Genomic DNA, 18383 nt, shown 5'->3' on the forward strand with positions numbered 1-18383 from the left:
GTTTAAACAATATTTTATTCGAAAAAATCAATAACATAGCATAAAATTTTGATACATGAAACAAATAGGATCCCAAAACCCTAAAAATTGCTTTTATTAATCGTGTCCTAGTATACAAGTACATTTCTTATATGAACATAATTGTGTAGAAATGGCATATTCTGAAAAGCCCATTTTATCGAGAGAAAAAAAAGACATTTAAACCAAATTGAATATTTTATTCATAAAAAATATGTTAAATCAGTTAAGCTGTCACCTTTTAGTCAAATAAAACTATAATTGGCAAGAGAATAACAATATACATTATAAATGGTGGTAACCTTCATTTATGGTCTGATATATTTAAAACTAGAACAGGATCTGATGCCAAATATTTTCTAGAGTAGCCCCCTTTAATAAAGAATGACAAATTAAAGTTTGAAACAGTTTTTAATAGACAAGGAAATAAAACTATTTACCTTAAACTTTTTAGAATTAAAACAATAGTAAGAAGTGTTAATCAGTAAGTACCTTTTTTTTTTTACAACCAAGCAAACAAATAATGTATTTACCAATCACAGTGCCCAGCATGAGCAGAACAATTACAATCATAGTTTTTTTTATGTTCAGTGGACTGTGAAATTGGGGTAAAAAATCTAATTTGGCATTTAAATTTAGAAAGATCTTATCATAGGCAACATGTGTAATAAGTTTCAAGTTGTTTGAACTTCAACTTCATTAAAAACTACCTTGACCAAAAACTTTAACCTGAAACTTACACTATCATTTTCTATGTTCACTGGACTGTGCAAGTGGGGTCAAAACTCTATTTTGGCATTAAAATAAGAAAGATCATATCTTAGGGAACATGTTTACTAAGTTTGAAGTTGATTGGACTTCAACTTCATCAAAAACTACCTTGACCAAAAACTTTAACCTGAAACAGGACGAATGGACGGACTGACGAACGATTTTTAATAATGAACGAACAGACCCACAGACCAGAAAACATATCGTAGGTGGGGCATAAAAAGTATGATATGCAGGGATCTCCATGGATGAAAATTGAACGATGGAGGAACTTTCACCATCACAAACCGTGTCTACTCCGTATAGTGTAGCATGATCGAAAGTATTTCATCCCTCAATGTAAGGAATGGTGAACATGCAATTTCATTGCTTATTTAACTTATATTTATTTGAATTTTCATTATAGAAGTATCAATATTTTCATACCTTCATGGTCCCTCCCTTTTCGAGAATGACCAAAAGCTGTCATGAAGGTCCCAATGTAGTTTTCTTGCTATTTTTGGTAATTGTTATGGGGGTTAAAAATCATGTGGAGCTTATTTTTCACGGACACTGTAAAATAATTTCAGAAGTCATGAACCCATGACCGGTCTTGCTGATTTGCAGCAACAACAAAACGATTCGTACAGGTAATGTAAAAGGTTAAAGAGATTTGTAAAGCAAACGTTGACAAATGAAAAGGTTTTTAATGACTTTATCTAGCAAATTGATGCTATGCAACATGCATCTTTCTTGAGTCATAAACCTGAAACGAGGATGTATCAATTTGATTGTAAACTACGAAATGAATTCGGAATTACGATACAGTATTTCTTCACAGTAAATATTTTAGTTTTTAGTTTTTAACTTTTAAAGTAATTCTATATTATCTTTGAAGCAGTACTCGAGTTACTTGCGATGAAATAATATTAATATTTTACGTCTTATTTTGTACTTCTTAAAAAAAGGGGATGCTGATTGCATTAGTCAGAATAAAAGCATGTGTTCGACTTGTTGAATTGTTTCTTTGTAACTTGATTATTAAATTATTTATTTAATCTAAATTATCATAAGCATTTTCTTAAACTTAGTTGAATAATTCGATAAATGAATCGTCGTATCGTCTGATAGTATTCTGCTGTCTGGTTTGTTGATCTACCTGTACAAGCTCAGGTACAAGTGATTAGCAATCTTAATCCATATATCCCTCAGGCGTTAGAACTGTATTGGATTATAATATAACAAAGCCTAAGGGTTTTGCAATTACATGCATTTGATTATAATTGCATAAAAATGGCATTGGGCTATAAAAAACGATAACAGTTTTGAATAATTGTGGGGCGCCATCATTAAACAGGCCATGGAGATCCCTGATATGATTTTTAGTATATATATTTACGATTAAATAGATTCACATTTTATATTCAAGTAAATGAAATAAGAAGTTGTAAATATATGATGATAATATGATATACAAGTTTTCACTTGCAACTTTCTAACCAATTTGTCTTGGCAATATCTTGTGTTATCCTGACAGAGGAGTTTATATAACTGGATTTGTTTTTACATGTGAAGAGATGCACACATTCCCCATTTCCATTTTCAATTTTAAAATAATAAAAGTCCATTAGCATGCGAATCTTGTATGAAAAATGATAAAAAACAAGAATGTTTCCGAAGTACACGGATGCCCGATCTGCACTATTATTTTCTATGCTCAGTGGACTGTGAAATTTGGTAACATCTCTTATCTCTTATTTGGCATTAAAATTAGAAAGATCATATCATAAGGAAAATGTGTACATCAAAAACTCCCTCAACCAAAAACTTTAACCTGAAACTTGACAGACGGATGAACAGACGAATGGAAGGACAGACAAACAGACAAAGAGACGCATGCACACACAGACTAGAAAACATAATGCCCATAAATGGGGCATAAAAACAAAATAAACATGTCATAAACAACAAATAATTAAGGTTTTGTTAAAAGTGAACTAAAATTAAAAGGAAACAAGTTGGTTTCATTTAGCCTATAATGGTTAATGTCTACATAATCAGATAGCTAGTATGGGTACCAAAATATTGCACAATCTTGCAAGTTGACAGATTTGTAATAAGGCATAATAAACTTGATCCAGGTCAAAGTTTTATCGTCTGTAATGTTGTTTTGAAATCAGAAGCTTGTTGATAATTTTCCAGAAATCAACAATTTGTGCTGTTGTAATCCTCTTTTCATTGTTGTCTCCAGAAGGCAACTTCTCAATGGCTTCCTTTAAAAACTCTGGAACAAAGGTGTCATCTTCATAGGGTGACGATTCTATATATGGCATCAGGATGTCTTGTAAACTGAAGAAGAATGTGTCAAAAGTTCATATTGAATCAACTATTAAAACTTGGCAAAACTCTATGATTCAACAGAAATAGAAGTAGTTTTTAAGTCAAAACCTAAATATGAAGAGGTATCAATATAAGCTATGTTAGTACTAGACAAACCATTTATCACACCTTCAGTTGCTTCCTTTAGGTAAACATAATAAATCACATAACAAGATGTAAAAAAATAATGACTTAACAATTGTTTTGATTAATAATAGAAATTTCTTGACAAATTTGTCCATAACATTTTTTGTAGAACTTTTTTTTTGTCCTTCACTTCTCTTGATCTATTACATATTTCAAACACAGTATACAAATTACAAAAAAAGTAGTGACATTGACACACTGAACATTTCTGGTCAGATATTCGGTATCTGTATTGGTTAACAAAATAATAGACAATATTTCCACATTATCCCTATTAGTCCAGTCAATCTAGCATAAATTTGACCCTAATCTGAAATTAATTGCAACAGAAGATTTTAAAGTTTTTTTTAATCTTTAGCATTATACCCCAAATATTCACAGAAAAAAAGTACCATAAATTCTTATTTGAGGAAGACTAAACAAATCACCATTTAAAATTCCTATGGAGATTTGCATTGAAAAGGGAGATAACTCTTGCAAAAAAGGCAAAAATATCAATAAAAATTGATACAAAATAATAAGTTACCGCTTCTATTCATCAGAATGTACTGATTCTTGATTTTTTAGCGATCTTTGAAGTATAATAAACAACTCTAAAGGTGTTTTCATATCTTTTATCAAGCTAAAATCTAGATTTTGTAATTCATTTGTTGACCATTTATTGAACTTTTCAACATGTCAAGGTAAAGAATCTCAAATCTAATAATAAAAAAAAAGCATATATTAAGCGCATAATGCTATAGATTAGAAATAAACATTTTCTGTTGCAATTAGTTTGAGGTTAAATCTTAGTTTGACTGGACTATATGTTCAATTATAAACCTTGGTCGCCATGTTAGTTGGCAAGGGTGATCATCAGCAACATTTTTTAATCTATATATTCTAAGGATGGTTGTGCTTATTAGGGTTGTTATAATAGTCCAGTCAAACTAAGTTTGAACCTCAAACTAATTGCAACAGAAAATATTTTAGTTCTAATCTTTAGCATTAAGCTCCAAATATACACAGAAAAAAAGTCCCATAAAATCTAACTTGAGGAAAACTTAAATTTTGCATTTTCAATTTCTTATGGAAATTAACATTGGAAAGGGAGATAACTCCGCAAAAAATGAGTCCTTTTTTGTCAGTTTTTGGTTGATTTTCTTAAAATTCATGTAAAATATGAGACTTTGATGGGGTTATAGGTTCGTATTTGACTTCATTATATAATTTTCTGCTCATTAAATGTACAAAACTGAAGTGTTATGGGTATTTTTTTAATTTTTTTTACACATTTTTCATTAAAGAAATAGCAAATTTATGGCTTTGTGACCATTTTGTAAAAATAATGTGAATATTTGGTATTGCTTATTTCTGTAAATCATATTTGTTCAGCATCTACCTTGTTTAAAGAAACTTCAAACCACAAAAAGAATGAATATATGCTTAATTAGTTTTATTCAATTTGAGATTCTTTACCTTGACATGCTGAAAAATCTAATAAATGGTCTACTAATGAATTATGAAATCTATGTTGTAGCTTGATAAAGGATATGAAAACACCTATAAAGTTGTATGTTATACTCTAAAGACAGCTAAAATATCAAGAATCAATACAATGCAAATCTCCATAGGAATTTTAAATCTTTATTTTTTAGTTTTCCTCAAGTTATATTTTATGGGACTTTCTTCTGTGTATATTTATGGTATAATGCTAAAGATCAAAACTTATAAATCTTCTGTTGCAATTACTTCAAGGTTAGGGTCAAATTTATGCTAGATTGACTGGACTATAATTAACCCAGTTGTTTCAAAGATGATTTTTGTAAAAGTAAACAGATGATGAAGACAATGAACAACTGACTCTACTTGATGATAAAAGCTAGCATGGCCTGTTGGGTCAGGTAAGCTTTTTAATCAAAAAATAAAAAAACAAAATTTTGGGGTGGGGTTCAGCTTTAGCCAACTCTTGAATCTGACCCTGCAGTTAAAAAACTTTAAAGTCATAAGAAACCTCAAATAAAAAAAAAATAATGCATATGTTTTTTTATACTCAATGGATAGTTTTCATTATAAAACTTATGTACATATACTTTTTTCTGAAGAAATTCCTTTAATTTATTCATATTTAAAAGAAGTTTACTTTATTTTAATTGCAAGCTAGAAAGTTGTATTCTTCTGACTTTTCAGTCTCGTTCAGTCTCGTTGAAATCTCGTTCTTGAATTATTTCCAAAACATGTGATAGAAGTGGAAAATATCAATGAATTTTAAAAATATAATAAGCAAACATAAATCTGTGAAAAAATTGTGTATTTACAATGAATGTTTTTTGCGTAATCCAGTTTTCAAATTTTACGACCAATCAAGTCAGTATTTTTAGCCAAAATTTTGAGAAAATGGGTGAGGGATACAACAAGAGGCTCTCAAGAGCCTGAATCGCTCACCTTAATTCTTTTGGTTAAATCTCTCATCAATGATTATTTTGGCTTTTCAATTTATTTAAATGTTTTTTGGATCGTCCTGCCCTGCTTTCATGATATTCATGTATTCATGAATAAAGTAGAATATTCATGAATATTCATGAATATTCCACTTCCATTCATGGTTACTATTCCAGTGTCAAAATTATTCATGAATATGAAACATGAATTAAGTGGAATATACATGAATTCTTAATAACTGTTTGGAGACAACAAATAAATGTTCTTAAAATGCTAGTCACTTACTATATCATAGTATAATCAAGTTTCCTTCATTCAAAATTGTTTTTTTGTGGTAATAAAACCCTTTTTGTCAATATGAATAAACATGAATAAGAATGAATGTTTGGACTTAGAATTTTTTTGCATACATTTCATGAATAAGAATGAATAATGAGGAATAAATTTTGGACTTAGAATATTTTTTCCATTGTGTGACAAACATGAATAAGCATGAATAAAGCTGCATGATAATGACTCAGAACTATTTGTGGTAAACGGCATAAAAATTGATAATGAAATTTGTTCTAGGACTTTTGTATACGTATATTTTTACTTGATTGTTGATGCGGAATAACATACATGTACATGTATGTATTCCACAGTTAAATGAAAAAAATATATGATAATTTTAATAGATAGCTCATGTAGGTGATATTCATAACATCTTCATACAAAACACTCAGATGTCAAGAAAATAATAAGCAACAAAAGTGACTTTCAGTCATGTGTCATAGATGTTTTCCTGTTCATTTTTGGAGAAAACTAGCGGGTTGGGTAAAGTTAATGAAAGGAAGAAAAGCCAATGCAAAGGACGACGTCAAGCCAGCATTAGATAGGCCTACATAAGAATTATTGACAATAACAATTTTTGAACAATTCCCAGATAAATGAGAAAAAATATCATTGCATAATTACAAAATGTTCAAAAAGCTATCCGACTAAACAGGTTTGGATTAAATTCTAGATTAAATAGTGGACAATTTTGCTAGCTTTTAATGAAAGTGATTGTAAAATTCATATTTCACAGCTATCATGATTAAAAAATATTTTAAACTTAAATGTCTGTATTTGCTTTTGGTTTTCAAAAAACCTCTCAAGGACACTTATTTCAATATTCATGGTTAATCTAGAATATTCAACCATTCAATATTCATAGTTATTCTAGAATATTCAACCTTTCAATATTCATGGTTATTCTAGAATATTCAACCTTTCAATATTCATTAAATATTCAAGGTTATTCTAGAGTATGTATTTAGCATTCAAAATTGGGATAGATATATATTTTTCATTCATGGTGATTCTAATCATGCATTATTCATAGACATCCTATTTCATGTTCATGAATATTCTACAGATAATTATTCATGTTTAATCGTGGTTATTCAGTTCATACAATATTCATGTATATTCAAGCTTATTCAGCTCATACAATATTCATGTATATTCAAGCTTATTCAGTTCAAACAATATTCATGTATATTCAAGGTGCCATTTAACATTCATGAATATTCATGAATATTCATGAACTGTTACCTTGAATATTCATGAATATTCATGAATATTATTCATGAATATTCATGAATTGTTCATGAATATTCATGAATAATTCAAGGTCAGGAAAGCAGGGTATTTTCTTCAAAAGCCAAAAAAAATAATCATTTTCTCCTATGTTCTATTTTAGCCATAGGAGCTATGTTTCTTGACATACAAGGAAATAAAATATGAAATTTATACTAGATACTCTGAAACTCATTTAGCCTAAGTTTGGCTGAAATTGATACAGCAGTTTCAAAGAAGAAGATTTTTTAAAGTAAGTCAACATGATGAACAAATTGTGAAAAAAGTCTTTAAAGGGCAATAACTCCTTAAGGGGTCAAATTGACAATTTTGGTCAAATTGACTTAATTGAAGATCTTACTTTGCTGAACATTATTGCTGTTTACAGTTTATTTCTATCTATAATTATATTCAAGATAATAACCAAAAACAGCAAAATTTCCTTAAAATTATCAATTCAGGGGCAGCAACCCAACAACAGGTTGTCTGATTCATCTGAAAATTTCAGGGCAGATAGAAATTGACCTGATAAACAAGATTACCCAACGTCAGATTTGCTCTAAATGCTTTGGTTTTTGAGTTATAAGCCAAAAACTGCATTTGACCCCTATGTTCTATTTTTAGCAATGGCGACCATGTTTGTTGATAGATCATAACTTCGGATACAATTTACAAACTAGATACCCTAAGAAACATTCAGTTAAAGTTTGGAAGTATATGGCCCAGTAGTTTCAGAGGAGAAGATTTTTGTAAAAGATTACTAAGATTTACGAAAAATGGTTAAAAATTGACTATAAAGGGCAATAACTCCTAAAGGGGTCAACTGACCATTTCCGTCATGTTGACTTATTTGTAAATCTTACTTTGCTGAACATTATTCCTGTTTACAGTTTATCTCTATCTATAATAATATTCAAGATAATAACCAAAAACAGCAAAATTTCCTTAAAATTACCAATTCAGGGGCAGCAACCAAACAACAGGTTGTCTGATTCATCTGAAAATTGAAACAATATTACCCCATGTCAGATTTGCTCTAAATGCTTTGGTTTTTGAGTTATAAGCCAAAAACTGCATTTGACCCCTATGTTCTATTTTTAGCAATGACGACCATGTTTGTTGATAGATCATAACTTCGGATACAATTTACAAACTAGATACCCTAAGAAACATTCAGTTAAAGTTTGGAAGTATTTGGCCCAGTAGTTTCAGAGGAGAAGATTTTTGTAAAAGATTACTAAGATTTACGAAAAATGGTTAAAAATTGACTATAAAGGGCAATAACTCCTAAAGGGGTCAACTGACCATTTCCGTCATGTTGACTTATTTGTAAATCTTACTTTGCTGAACATTATTCCTGTTTACAGTTTATCTCTATCTATAATAATATTCAAGATAATAACCAAAAACAGCAAAATTTCTTTAAAATTACCAATTCAGGGGCAGTAACCCAACAACAGGTTGTCTGATTCATCTGAAAATTTCAGGGCAGATAGATCTTGACCTGATAAACAATATTACCCAACGTCAGATTTGCTCTAAATGCTTTGGTTTTTGAGTTATAAGCCAAAAACTGCATTTGACCCCTATGTTCTATTTTTAGCAATGGCGACCATGTTTGTTGATAGATCATAACTTTGGATACAATTTACAAACTAGATACCCTAAGAAACATTCAGTTAAAGTTTGGAAGTATTTGGCCCAGTAGTTTCAGAGGAGAAGATTTTTGTAAAAGATTACTAAGATTTACGAAAAATGGTTAAAAATTGACTATAAAGGGCAATAACTCCTAAAGGGGTCAACTGACCATTTCCGTCATGTTGACTTATTTGTAAATCTTACTTTGCTGAACATTATTCCTGTTTACAGTTTATCTCTATCTATAATAATATTCAAGATAATAACCAAAAACAGCAAAATTTCCTTAAAATTACCAATTCAGGGGCAGCAACCCAACAACGGGTTGTCTGATTCATCTGAAAATTTCAGGGCATATAGATCTTGACCTGATAAACAATATTACCCCATGTCAGATTTGCTCTAAATGCTTTGGTTTTTGAGTTATAAGCCAAAAACTGCATTTGACCCCATTGTTCTATTTTTAGCAATGGCGACCATGTTTGTTGATAGATCAAAACTTCGGATACAATTTATAAATAAGATACCCTAAGGAACATTCAGTTAAAGTTTGAAAGTATTTGGCCCAGTAGTTTCAGAGGAGAAGATTCTTGAAATAGTTTACGACGACAGACGACGACAGACGAAATAATATTCAAGATAACCAAAAACAGCAAAATTTCTTTAAAATTACCAATTCAGGGGCAGTAACCCAACAACAGGTTGTCTGATTCATCTGAAAATTTCAGGGCAGATAGATCTTGACCTGATAAACAATATTATCCCATGTCAGATTTGCTCTAAATGCTTTGGTTTTTGAGTTATAAGCCAAAAACTGCATTTGACCCCTATGTTCTACTTTTAGCGATGGCGACCATGTTTGTTGATAGATCATAACTTCGGATACAATTTACAAACAAGATACCCTAAGGAACATTCAGTTAAAGTTTGGAAGTATTTGGCCCAGTAGTTTCAGAGGAGAAGATTTTTGTAAAAGATTACTAAGATTTACGAAAAATGGTTAAAAATTGACTATAAAGGGCAATAACTCCTAAAGGGGTCAACTGACCATTTCCGTCATGTTGACTTATTTGTAAATCTTACTTTGCTGAACATTATTCCTGTTTACAGTTTATCTCTATCTATAATAATATTCAAGATAATAACCAAAAACAGCAAAATTTCTTTAAAATTACCAATTCAGGGGCAATAACCCAACAACAGGTTATCTGATTCATCTGAAAATTTCAGGGCAGATAGATCTTGACCTGATAAACAATATTACCCAACGTCAGATTTGCTCTAAATGCTTTGGTTTTTGAGTTATAAGCCAAAAACTGCATTTGACCCCTATGTTCTATTTTTAGCAATGGCGACCATGTTTGTTGATAGATCATAACTTTGGATACAATTTACAAACTAGATACCCTAAGAAACATTCAGTTAAAGTTTGGAAGTATTTGGCCCAGTAGTTTCAGAGGAGAAGATTTTTGTAAAAGATTACTAAGATTTACGAAAAATGGTTAAAAATTGACTATAAAGGGCAATAACTCCTAAAGGGGTCAACTGACCATTTCCGTCATGTTGACTTATTTGTAAATCTTACTTTGCTGAACATTATTCCTGTTTACAGTTTATCTCTATCTATAATAATATTCAAGATAATAACCAAAAACAGCAAAATTTCCTTAAAATTACCAATTCAGGGGCAGCAACCCAACAACGGGTTGTCTGATTCATCTGAAAATTTCAGGGCATATAGATCTTGACCTGATAAACAATATTACCCCATGTCAGATTTGCTCTAAATGCTTTGGTTTTTGAGTTATAAGCCAAAAACTGCATTTGACCCCTATGTACTATTTTTAGCAATGGTGACCATGTTTGTTGATAGATCAAAACTTCGGATACAATTTATAAATAAGATACCCTAAGGAACATTCAGTTAAAGTTTGAAAGTATTTGGCCCAGTAGTTTCAGAGGAGAAGATTCTTGAAATAGTTTACGACGACAGACGACGACAGACGAAATAATATTCAAGATAACCAAAAACAGCAAAATTTCTTTAAAATTACCAATTCAGGGGCAGTAACCCAACAACAGGTTGTCTGATTCATCTGAAAATTTCAGGGCAGATAGATCTTGACCTGATAAACAATATTATCCCATGTCAGATTTGCTCTAAATGCTTTGGTTTTTGAGTTATAAGCCAAAAACTGCATTTGACCCCTATGTTCTACTTTTAGCAATGGCGACCATGTTTGTTGATAGATCATAACTTCGGATACAATTTACAAACAAGATACCCTAAGGAACATTCAGTTAAAGTTTGGAAGTATTTGGCCCAGTAGTTTCAGAGGAGAAGATTTTTGTAAAAGATTACTAAGATTTACGAAAAATGGTTAAAAATTGACTATAAAGGGCAATAACTCCTAAAGGGGTCAACTGACCATTTCCGTCATGTTGACTTATTTGTAAATCTTACTTTGCTGAACATTATTCCTGTTTACAGTTTATCTCTATCTACAATAATATTCAAGATAATAACCAAAAACAGCAAAATTTCTTTAAAATTACCAATTCAGGGGCAGTAACCCAACAACAGGTTGTCTGATTCATCTGAAAATTTCAGGGCAGATAGATCTTGACCTGATAAACAATATTACCCAACGTCAGATTTGCTCTAAATGCTTTGGTTTTTGAGTTATAAGCCAAAAACTGCATTTGACCCCTATGTTCTATTTTTAGCAATGGCGACCATGTTTGTTGATAGATCATAACTTTGGATACAATTTACAAACTAGATACCCTAAGAAACATTCAGTTAAACTTTGGAAGTATTTGGCCCAGTAGTTTCAGAGGAGAAGATTTTTGTAAAAGATTACTAAGATTTACGAAAAATGGTTAAAAATTGACTATAAAGGGCAATAACTCCTAAAGGGGTCAACTGACCATTTCCGTCATGTTGACTTATTTGTAAATCTTACTTTGCTGAACATTATTCCTGTTTACAGTTTATCTCTATCTATAATAATATTCAAGATAATAACCAAAAACAGCAAAATTTCCTTAAAATTACCAATTCAGGGGCAGCAACCCAACAACGGGTTGTCTGATTCATCTGAAAATTTCAGGGCAGATAGATCTTGACCTGATAAACAATATTACCCCATGTCAGATTTGCTCTAAATGCTTTGGTTTTTGAGTTATAAGCCAAAAACTGCATTTGACCCCTATGTACTATTTTTAGCAATGGTGACCATGTTTGTTGATAGATCAAAACTTCGGATACAATTTATAAATTAGATACCCTAAGGAACATTCAGTTAAAGTTTGAAAGTATTTGGCCCAGTAGTTTCAGAGGAGAAGATTCTTGAAATAGTTTACGACGACAGACGACGACGGACGACAGACGACGACGGACAACAGACGACGGACGCCAAGTGATGGCATAAGCCAGTGGCGGATGCAGGAATTTTCGAAAGGGGGGGTGCTAGCCCAGGGCAAAGGGTGGGTGCAGGGGGGGGGGGGGGGGGTGCAAAACATGTCCCGATTCAAATGCATTGATCGGCCAAAATAAAGGGGGGGTGCGGACCCCCGGAACCCCCCCTCTGGATTCGCCACTGGCATAAGGGACAGGTGAGCTAAAAAATGATTTTACAAGAATCATGTACATCCCATATCATTTTGGTCTTTTCAAATCTCTTAGATATGTCTTTTTTCATTCATTTATAACAAAAAAGTTGAAATAATATGCATTTTGTTCTAAAAACTGAGAAAAATCACAAAAATACAAAATTGACAGCATGGTAAATTTTACACAAAAAAGCGTCAAAATATGATAAAACTTTCTTATATTAACACCTACCTATAGTTTTTGTAAGTAAAATTTATTCAGATTGGTCCACTTCATCTTTATAGAAAGTATGAGAAAAAGTTTAATTGTGGAAATGTGATTTTTTTCATGATAATAGCCCAAAAATAGGTAAAAATCGATGAAAAATGGGAAAATCATCAAAATTGGGCATTTCCAAAGGGCCGTAGCAAAAAAAGAAGTGCACCACCATATAATTTTTTCTTCACCAATTATTTTGTTACAGTCTTATAAACCCAAAAATCAGGTTAAGAAAAAAAGTTTAATTCTAGAAATTTTTGGACCTTCAGAGATGTACATCCTTATTTTCCGTATGCAAAGTGACCTCAGTGTGACCCATCTCGTTAAAATCTAGTGATCACAATACGCACGGATGTCCTTGAAATAAACTATTATCTGAATTTACATGTTAAACACCTGCTTAATTTCCATGCTTTTTTGTTGATTTTTTGTCGATTGTTGACAAACAGGTGACAATCGTTAAACTTTGGCTTCAAAACATGAACTTTAATTACCTGCCATAAGTTCACAACAACACTGACCGATTGAAAAAAAAATTGACGATTATACGAAATTTACACGTAAAAAATGATAAATTCGTGCACAGAAGACTAAGTTTATAATGTTTCTATGCATTGGTTCAAGAATTGGAAGAACATTATTTTTCACCGGTCACTCGTTTCTTATGACTTCAAGATAATATGGCCAACATTAAAAGGGACCAACCAGCTCATTTCTAATGTCAGATTTGCATTTTAAACAACAATATTAACGAAGCAAACATTCTGAGAAATAATATATGCTGACAGCAAATATTACTCTGAATGATAGTTGATCAAGAACCTTTTATAAAAAGGAAAGAATAAATAACAAGATGTTATCATGTAGATCACATTAAATTCAGTCAAATTCTTTGTTTGCATTTTTTTTTTATCCTTTATGTCCCTTACTGTTTGTTGTGTAGAAACAAGGGGGATATAATACTGTTCAGTAAATGAGTAATATTTTTAGTTTCTCAAAGAAATCAAAATTTGAACTGCAAAAAAAGTTCTACAAAAACAAAAATATAGACAATAACTGGCCCATACAATGTTGCTGTTTAAAGTTATAGAAAAATTGTAAGAGTATTATAAAAAATTATTGCAATGTACCTGATTTCAGTCAAATGTTCAGTAAGTGGGACATCCAATCTCAGTACAATACATTCAAATGTCAAAACCAGTAAGATATGAATACATTCTATAGATAAACCATTTACTATTTCTTCTATTGCTATTATTTGACCTGGCTTTAATGGATTTTTAAAGCTATCTGAGAGACTTTCAAAGGCATTCTGAAAAAGATAAGTTAAATTGAAAAGTTTACAACCAGCTAAACCTTTGTGAGCAATGCATACTGTGTCATTTAAAGCATTACTTTATTTGTTGTTTGAATTTAACTTAGTAATAGACCAACACTTTCAACTGAACTTTCAAATACCCGGTACTATCTACCTCTATTGTCATAAATTTGTATTGTTCTCCTTGGTTTTTTTCAGCATTCTGTGGAGAAACAACAGATTTTCTCAGAAAAATATCACAGTATGTACATAGAAAAACAAGATAAAAATAGTAAAAAAATATGGCCCAAAAAAATGAATTTGTCCAAAAATTATAGATTACCTGATTGTATCTTGAATTTGCTTTCTCTCTCTCTAATGATAATGTAATCCACCATGACAAAGTATTCTTACATTTAGTAAACTGCTGTGCCTACAATGTAAATAAAATAAATTCAAAATAAGTAATTGAAATAGAGTGTATTGGTTTAAAAGATTAACAACTTAATTAGCGTTATCAGTTTATTTTTAAGTTATGAGTTTGAATGGAGCATTCATTTTCATCTCTCTTTTATAATAAAAGTATTGTATAATTGCCTCATGTTTTTTTGTGTAAGATGGCTCTCATAGTCCTAGAAAACCTTTAAAGGAGCCTTTAAATTTATCTTGATGTTGTTCATTTGCTTTTTCATACTTATACCATCCTATACCCATGGTAAAATTGTTTGTTTTGTTTTAAATTGGGGAAAGATGGGGGTAAAACCCCTGCAAATAGTGACAGTTGGCAGGTATGCCATTCCAGACTTCTCACTCACGCCTGGAATCCAAAATATTAGGCTAAGACAATGCTTTAAACATATTTGATTCATCATCTAACCTTCAAACTTGGAAATGGATTTTCAATCTTTAGTGTTTTACACATGAAGTCAGATAATAAGCTGTCTGGATCTGATCCTACAGACTTGAGAAAACTGATGGCAATATCTAGCTTGACAAGACTGTCACATAAATCAGAGTACTCTCTGGTCTGCAGTTCATTATGTATCTGACTTTGTATGGTGGTATTTATCCTCTCCTGAAATACATGAATTACAATATCAAAGATTGTTATGAAGATTTCTATATTGCCGTACTGAAAGTTTATCAATTCGTTATTGATCATTTTCCCTAATTCTTTGCTTGATACCTCTTTCCCCAACCCGTTTTTTTTTTGTATTTCATTTTATATGAATTTTCCATTTTTCCAAATTCAATTACATGTATGATGGCAAATTTTCTTGCTTTATTTTGAATTTGCTTTCACAACGTCATGAAAAAGGTGACCATGTCTGATGACGTCATATAGAAAGAACAAATCTTTGCAGCTCATTGTAAAAAGAAAACAAAAATCTCTAAAATCTTAGATAAAATTTGGTAATAATTCATGTAAAAATCATTAAAAAAACATATTCTGTCAGTGAATCTTGTGCAATAAGATATTTCTCCACTCTCGACAACTAGATTTCAAATTTAAAACTCGTCAAGCCTATTGTTTTAAATTTTAAAACTTCAACTGTCTTGAGTGATGAAAACATTGTATCACACTGGATACAGTGGCAGAATCTGTATGTAATAGAATAATATTAAAACTTTTTTCAATGCTTTATATTTATTTCAAATTTTAGAACATCTTTTTTTACCATAATGAACTTACCTGTTTAACTTTTTGAGACAATTCATCAAATACTAAAGCATTTGTTGATTCTGTTCTGTATCTGAACATCTCAATCTAAAATACCAGTTACTTTAAATTAATTTTAAATAATAATGTGAAGACTTTGAAAGCCTAATCATGGGGATACCTTTAAACATAACTGCAATTTTTTTCCATGTTAAGTGATGTGTTTGAGCTTTTATTGCCATTTGACAAAGGAATTTCCTTTTTAAATTGTCCTTTAGAGTTGTTCTTGTTGTTGCTATTTTACTTCAGTCATTTTTAATATTTGAGTGCATGGCTATCAAAACCTGTGGCTTTAAATATACCTGTTATCTGCTCTTTGACATATTCCCCATTTCCATTCTCAAATGTGTCTATTCACATGATATTGGTCATCATTTTTTTTAAGAAACTTCTAGTCCTAGTTGGTTGCTTTTTCTAAAAAGAACCTTCAAGTACCTGTTCAATACCAGTGATGACGGACTTTGAGAAAAGTAATCTGTCCATTAGCTGCCTCTCAAGATTGGTGAAGTTATAATTGACTTGAGTCCCCTGACCAACTTCAAATGAATAATTACAGTTAGCCAACACCATTGGTAAGAGATCCTTGTCTGGATGGTAACTTATCAGATGAGCTGATGAAATGTCTTTCACATCAACTTTTGGTAAACTAGCATAACTGCAAAACACAGCATTTCATCATTTTATATTATTTGGTCATATTCAATAGACCCAAAATTGATTTAGTATTTTGAACAAGATTTGAGTGATTAATTTGATAGTGAGATCACAGATACTTCTTCAATATACAGGTACCATATTTCATGAAAGTCATGCAGTAAAACAATTGATACTGTTCTTTTATATTGTCATCAATTGCAACTTTTCTTTCAATTTTTATCATATCTCTTTCAAAAACAAATGCAGCAGTTATTTCATTGATAAAATAAAATGCATAGTATTGATTTTAGTATGGTTAATATGGTCTATTGAACAGTTCAGTTATTCATATTTTATTCTTTTTATGTATTATTACTATATAACCTATTACAAATTTAAAAATAATACCCTAGAGGGAACACATACGTTATTTTACATTCAATGCAATATTTTTCCAAGAAGCTGTTCTGCTTTTCCAATAAAAATCTATGTAACATATAGGCACACAGTCCATCATCATTTCTAAGTGTTGGAAGCATAAAGGAAACTGGTGTTCTGCTATCTATACTTTTTCTTAAATGTTCCTTTTTCACTTTCAAGTAAGAACCTCCAACAGAGCAAGCTAAAATCAAAACAGTGAAGTCATAAAATTTCAGAAATAAAGAGGTAGTCAAAGGTACCACCATTATATAAAACTAGAGGCTCTTAAGAGCTTGTGTTGCTCATCTTGATCTAAGTGCCTTTTCAATATTAAAGACAAAAATAAAGTTTCATTCCATGATCTATTTTACAGCTTAATGAAAAGGTACCAGTAAAAAGAGGGTGGTAAAGGGGGGTGCTTGCATGGAAAAAACGTGAAATAAGACATCATTTCACGTTGAACATGAAATAATTTCTTTCATGAACGTTGAACGAAAATAAAGACTTTGATGTGAACCTTTTGTGACTAAGTCACTGTCCTATTGTATATATAAACTCTCTGTTTTACATAATATTCCCTATTTAGTATACATTTATGATACTAGTATGTAAAATTATTTACGGCTTTTAAAAAAGTATTTAACAATCTTCTGAACTTTTTAAATGCAAATAAAGGAACAACAGCATAGGCCTTTCCACCTTATCACTAATACAAAATTCAATCAGTTTTTTTCCTGACAATCCCTGCTTAGTGTTTGAAATTTATTTGAAAAATACAGAGCATGCAAAATAAGCATTTGGAAATCCTGATGCACATAAATTTAAATAAGCAAAACAAGTTGAAGCATTTTCAAGTTGTATGCAAATGTTACAAAATTCCGTGACATCAGGCATTGATTTTGTTTTTGTCATTTATACACTGCTACTTTAGAAAGCCTATAAAAGATACATACTGTAAGATTCCAGTGACTGGACCACACATTCCCATGCTTCTGTATAATCACAAAGTAAACTTCTGAATTCTTCTAATCTTCTTTCTGAAGTAAGAATTCAAATTATTTTTATAACAGTGTTTTGTAGATTTTTGATACCGGTCGTCTCCTTTCTTTGTTGTTGGTTTATTAACAAAGTTTCATGAATTGTTCTATTGCTAGTATAATGCAAAATGAAATTAAAATGGAAATACAAGAACATGTAAACTATGCATAACATAAAAAGTCAATGAAACTTAACTTGAAGTGAAGGACCAAATATCCTTTGTAAGAATGAGAAATTCTAATGCCAATACAACTGCATACCAAATAAAAATGACTTATCATAAGCAGTTCCCTTTTAAATGAACTTAGCACATGCATTAACTTAAACTAGAGGCTCTCAAGAGCCTGTGTCGCTCACCTTGGAATATGTGCATATTAACAATAAACACAGATAAATTGATGACAAAATTGAGTTTTGTTGATGGTGATGTATTTGTAGATATT

General features: G+C 30.9%; 1 protein-coding gene across 1 annotated transcript in view; it reads right to left on the bottom strand.

Annotated features, from left to right (window-relative positions):
- LOC139515801 (E3 ubiquitin-protein ligase rnf213-alpha-like) overlaps nt 1-18383 on the bottom strand; it is a 175322-nt gene continuing 156939 nt past the window's right edge. Inside the window, exons 81-88 of the mRNA XM_071305540.1 lie at nt 17856-17939; nt 16909-17104; nt 16282-16501; nt 15820-15894; nt 15004-15201; nt 14470-14559; nt 13960-14141; nt 1-3117 (exon numbers count right to left, since the gene is read on the bottom strand). Coding sequence (XP_071161641.1) covers nt 2919-3117; nt 13960-14141; nt 14470-14559; nt 15004-15201; nt 15820-15894; nt 16282-16501; nt 16909-17104; nt 17856-17939 — 1244 coding nt within the window. The 3' untranslated portion in view covers nt 1-2918. The remainder of the gene's footprint in view (nt 3118-13959; nt 14142-14469; nt 14560-15003; nt 15202-15819; nt 15895-16281; nt 16502-16908; nt 17105-17855; nt 17940-18383) is intronic.

Source organism: Mytilus edulis, chromosome 1, assembly GCF_963676685.1.
Source record: "Mytilus edulis chromosome 1, xbMytEdul2.2, whole genome shotgun sequence".
Classification (NCBI taxonomy): Eukaryota; Metazoa; Mollusca; class Bivalvia; order Mytilida; family Mytilidae; genus Mytilus; species Mytilus edulis.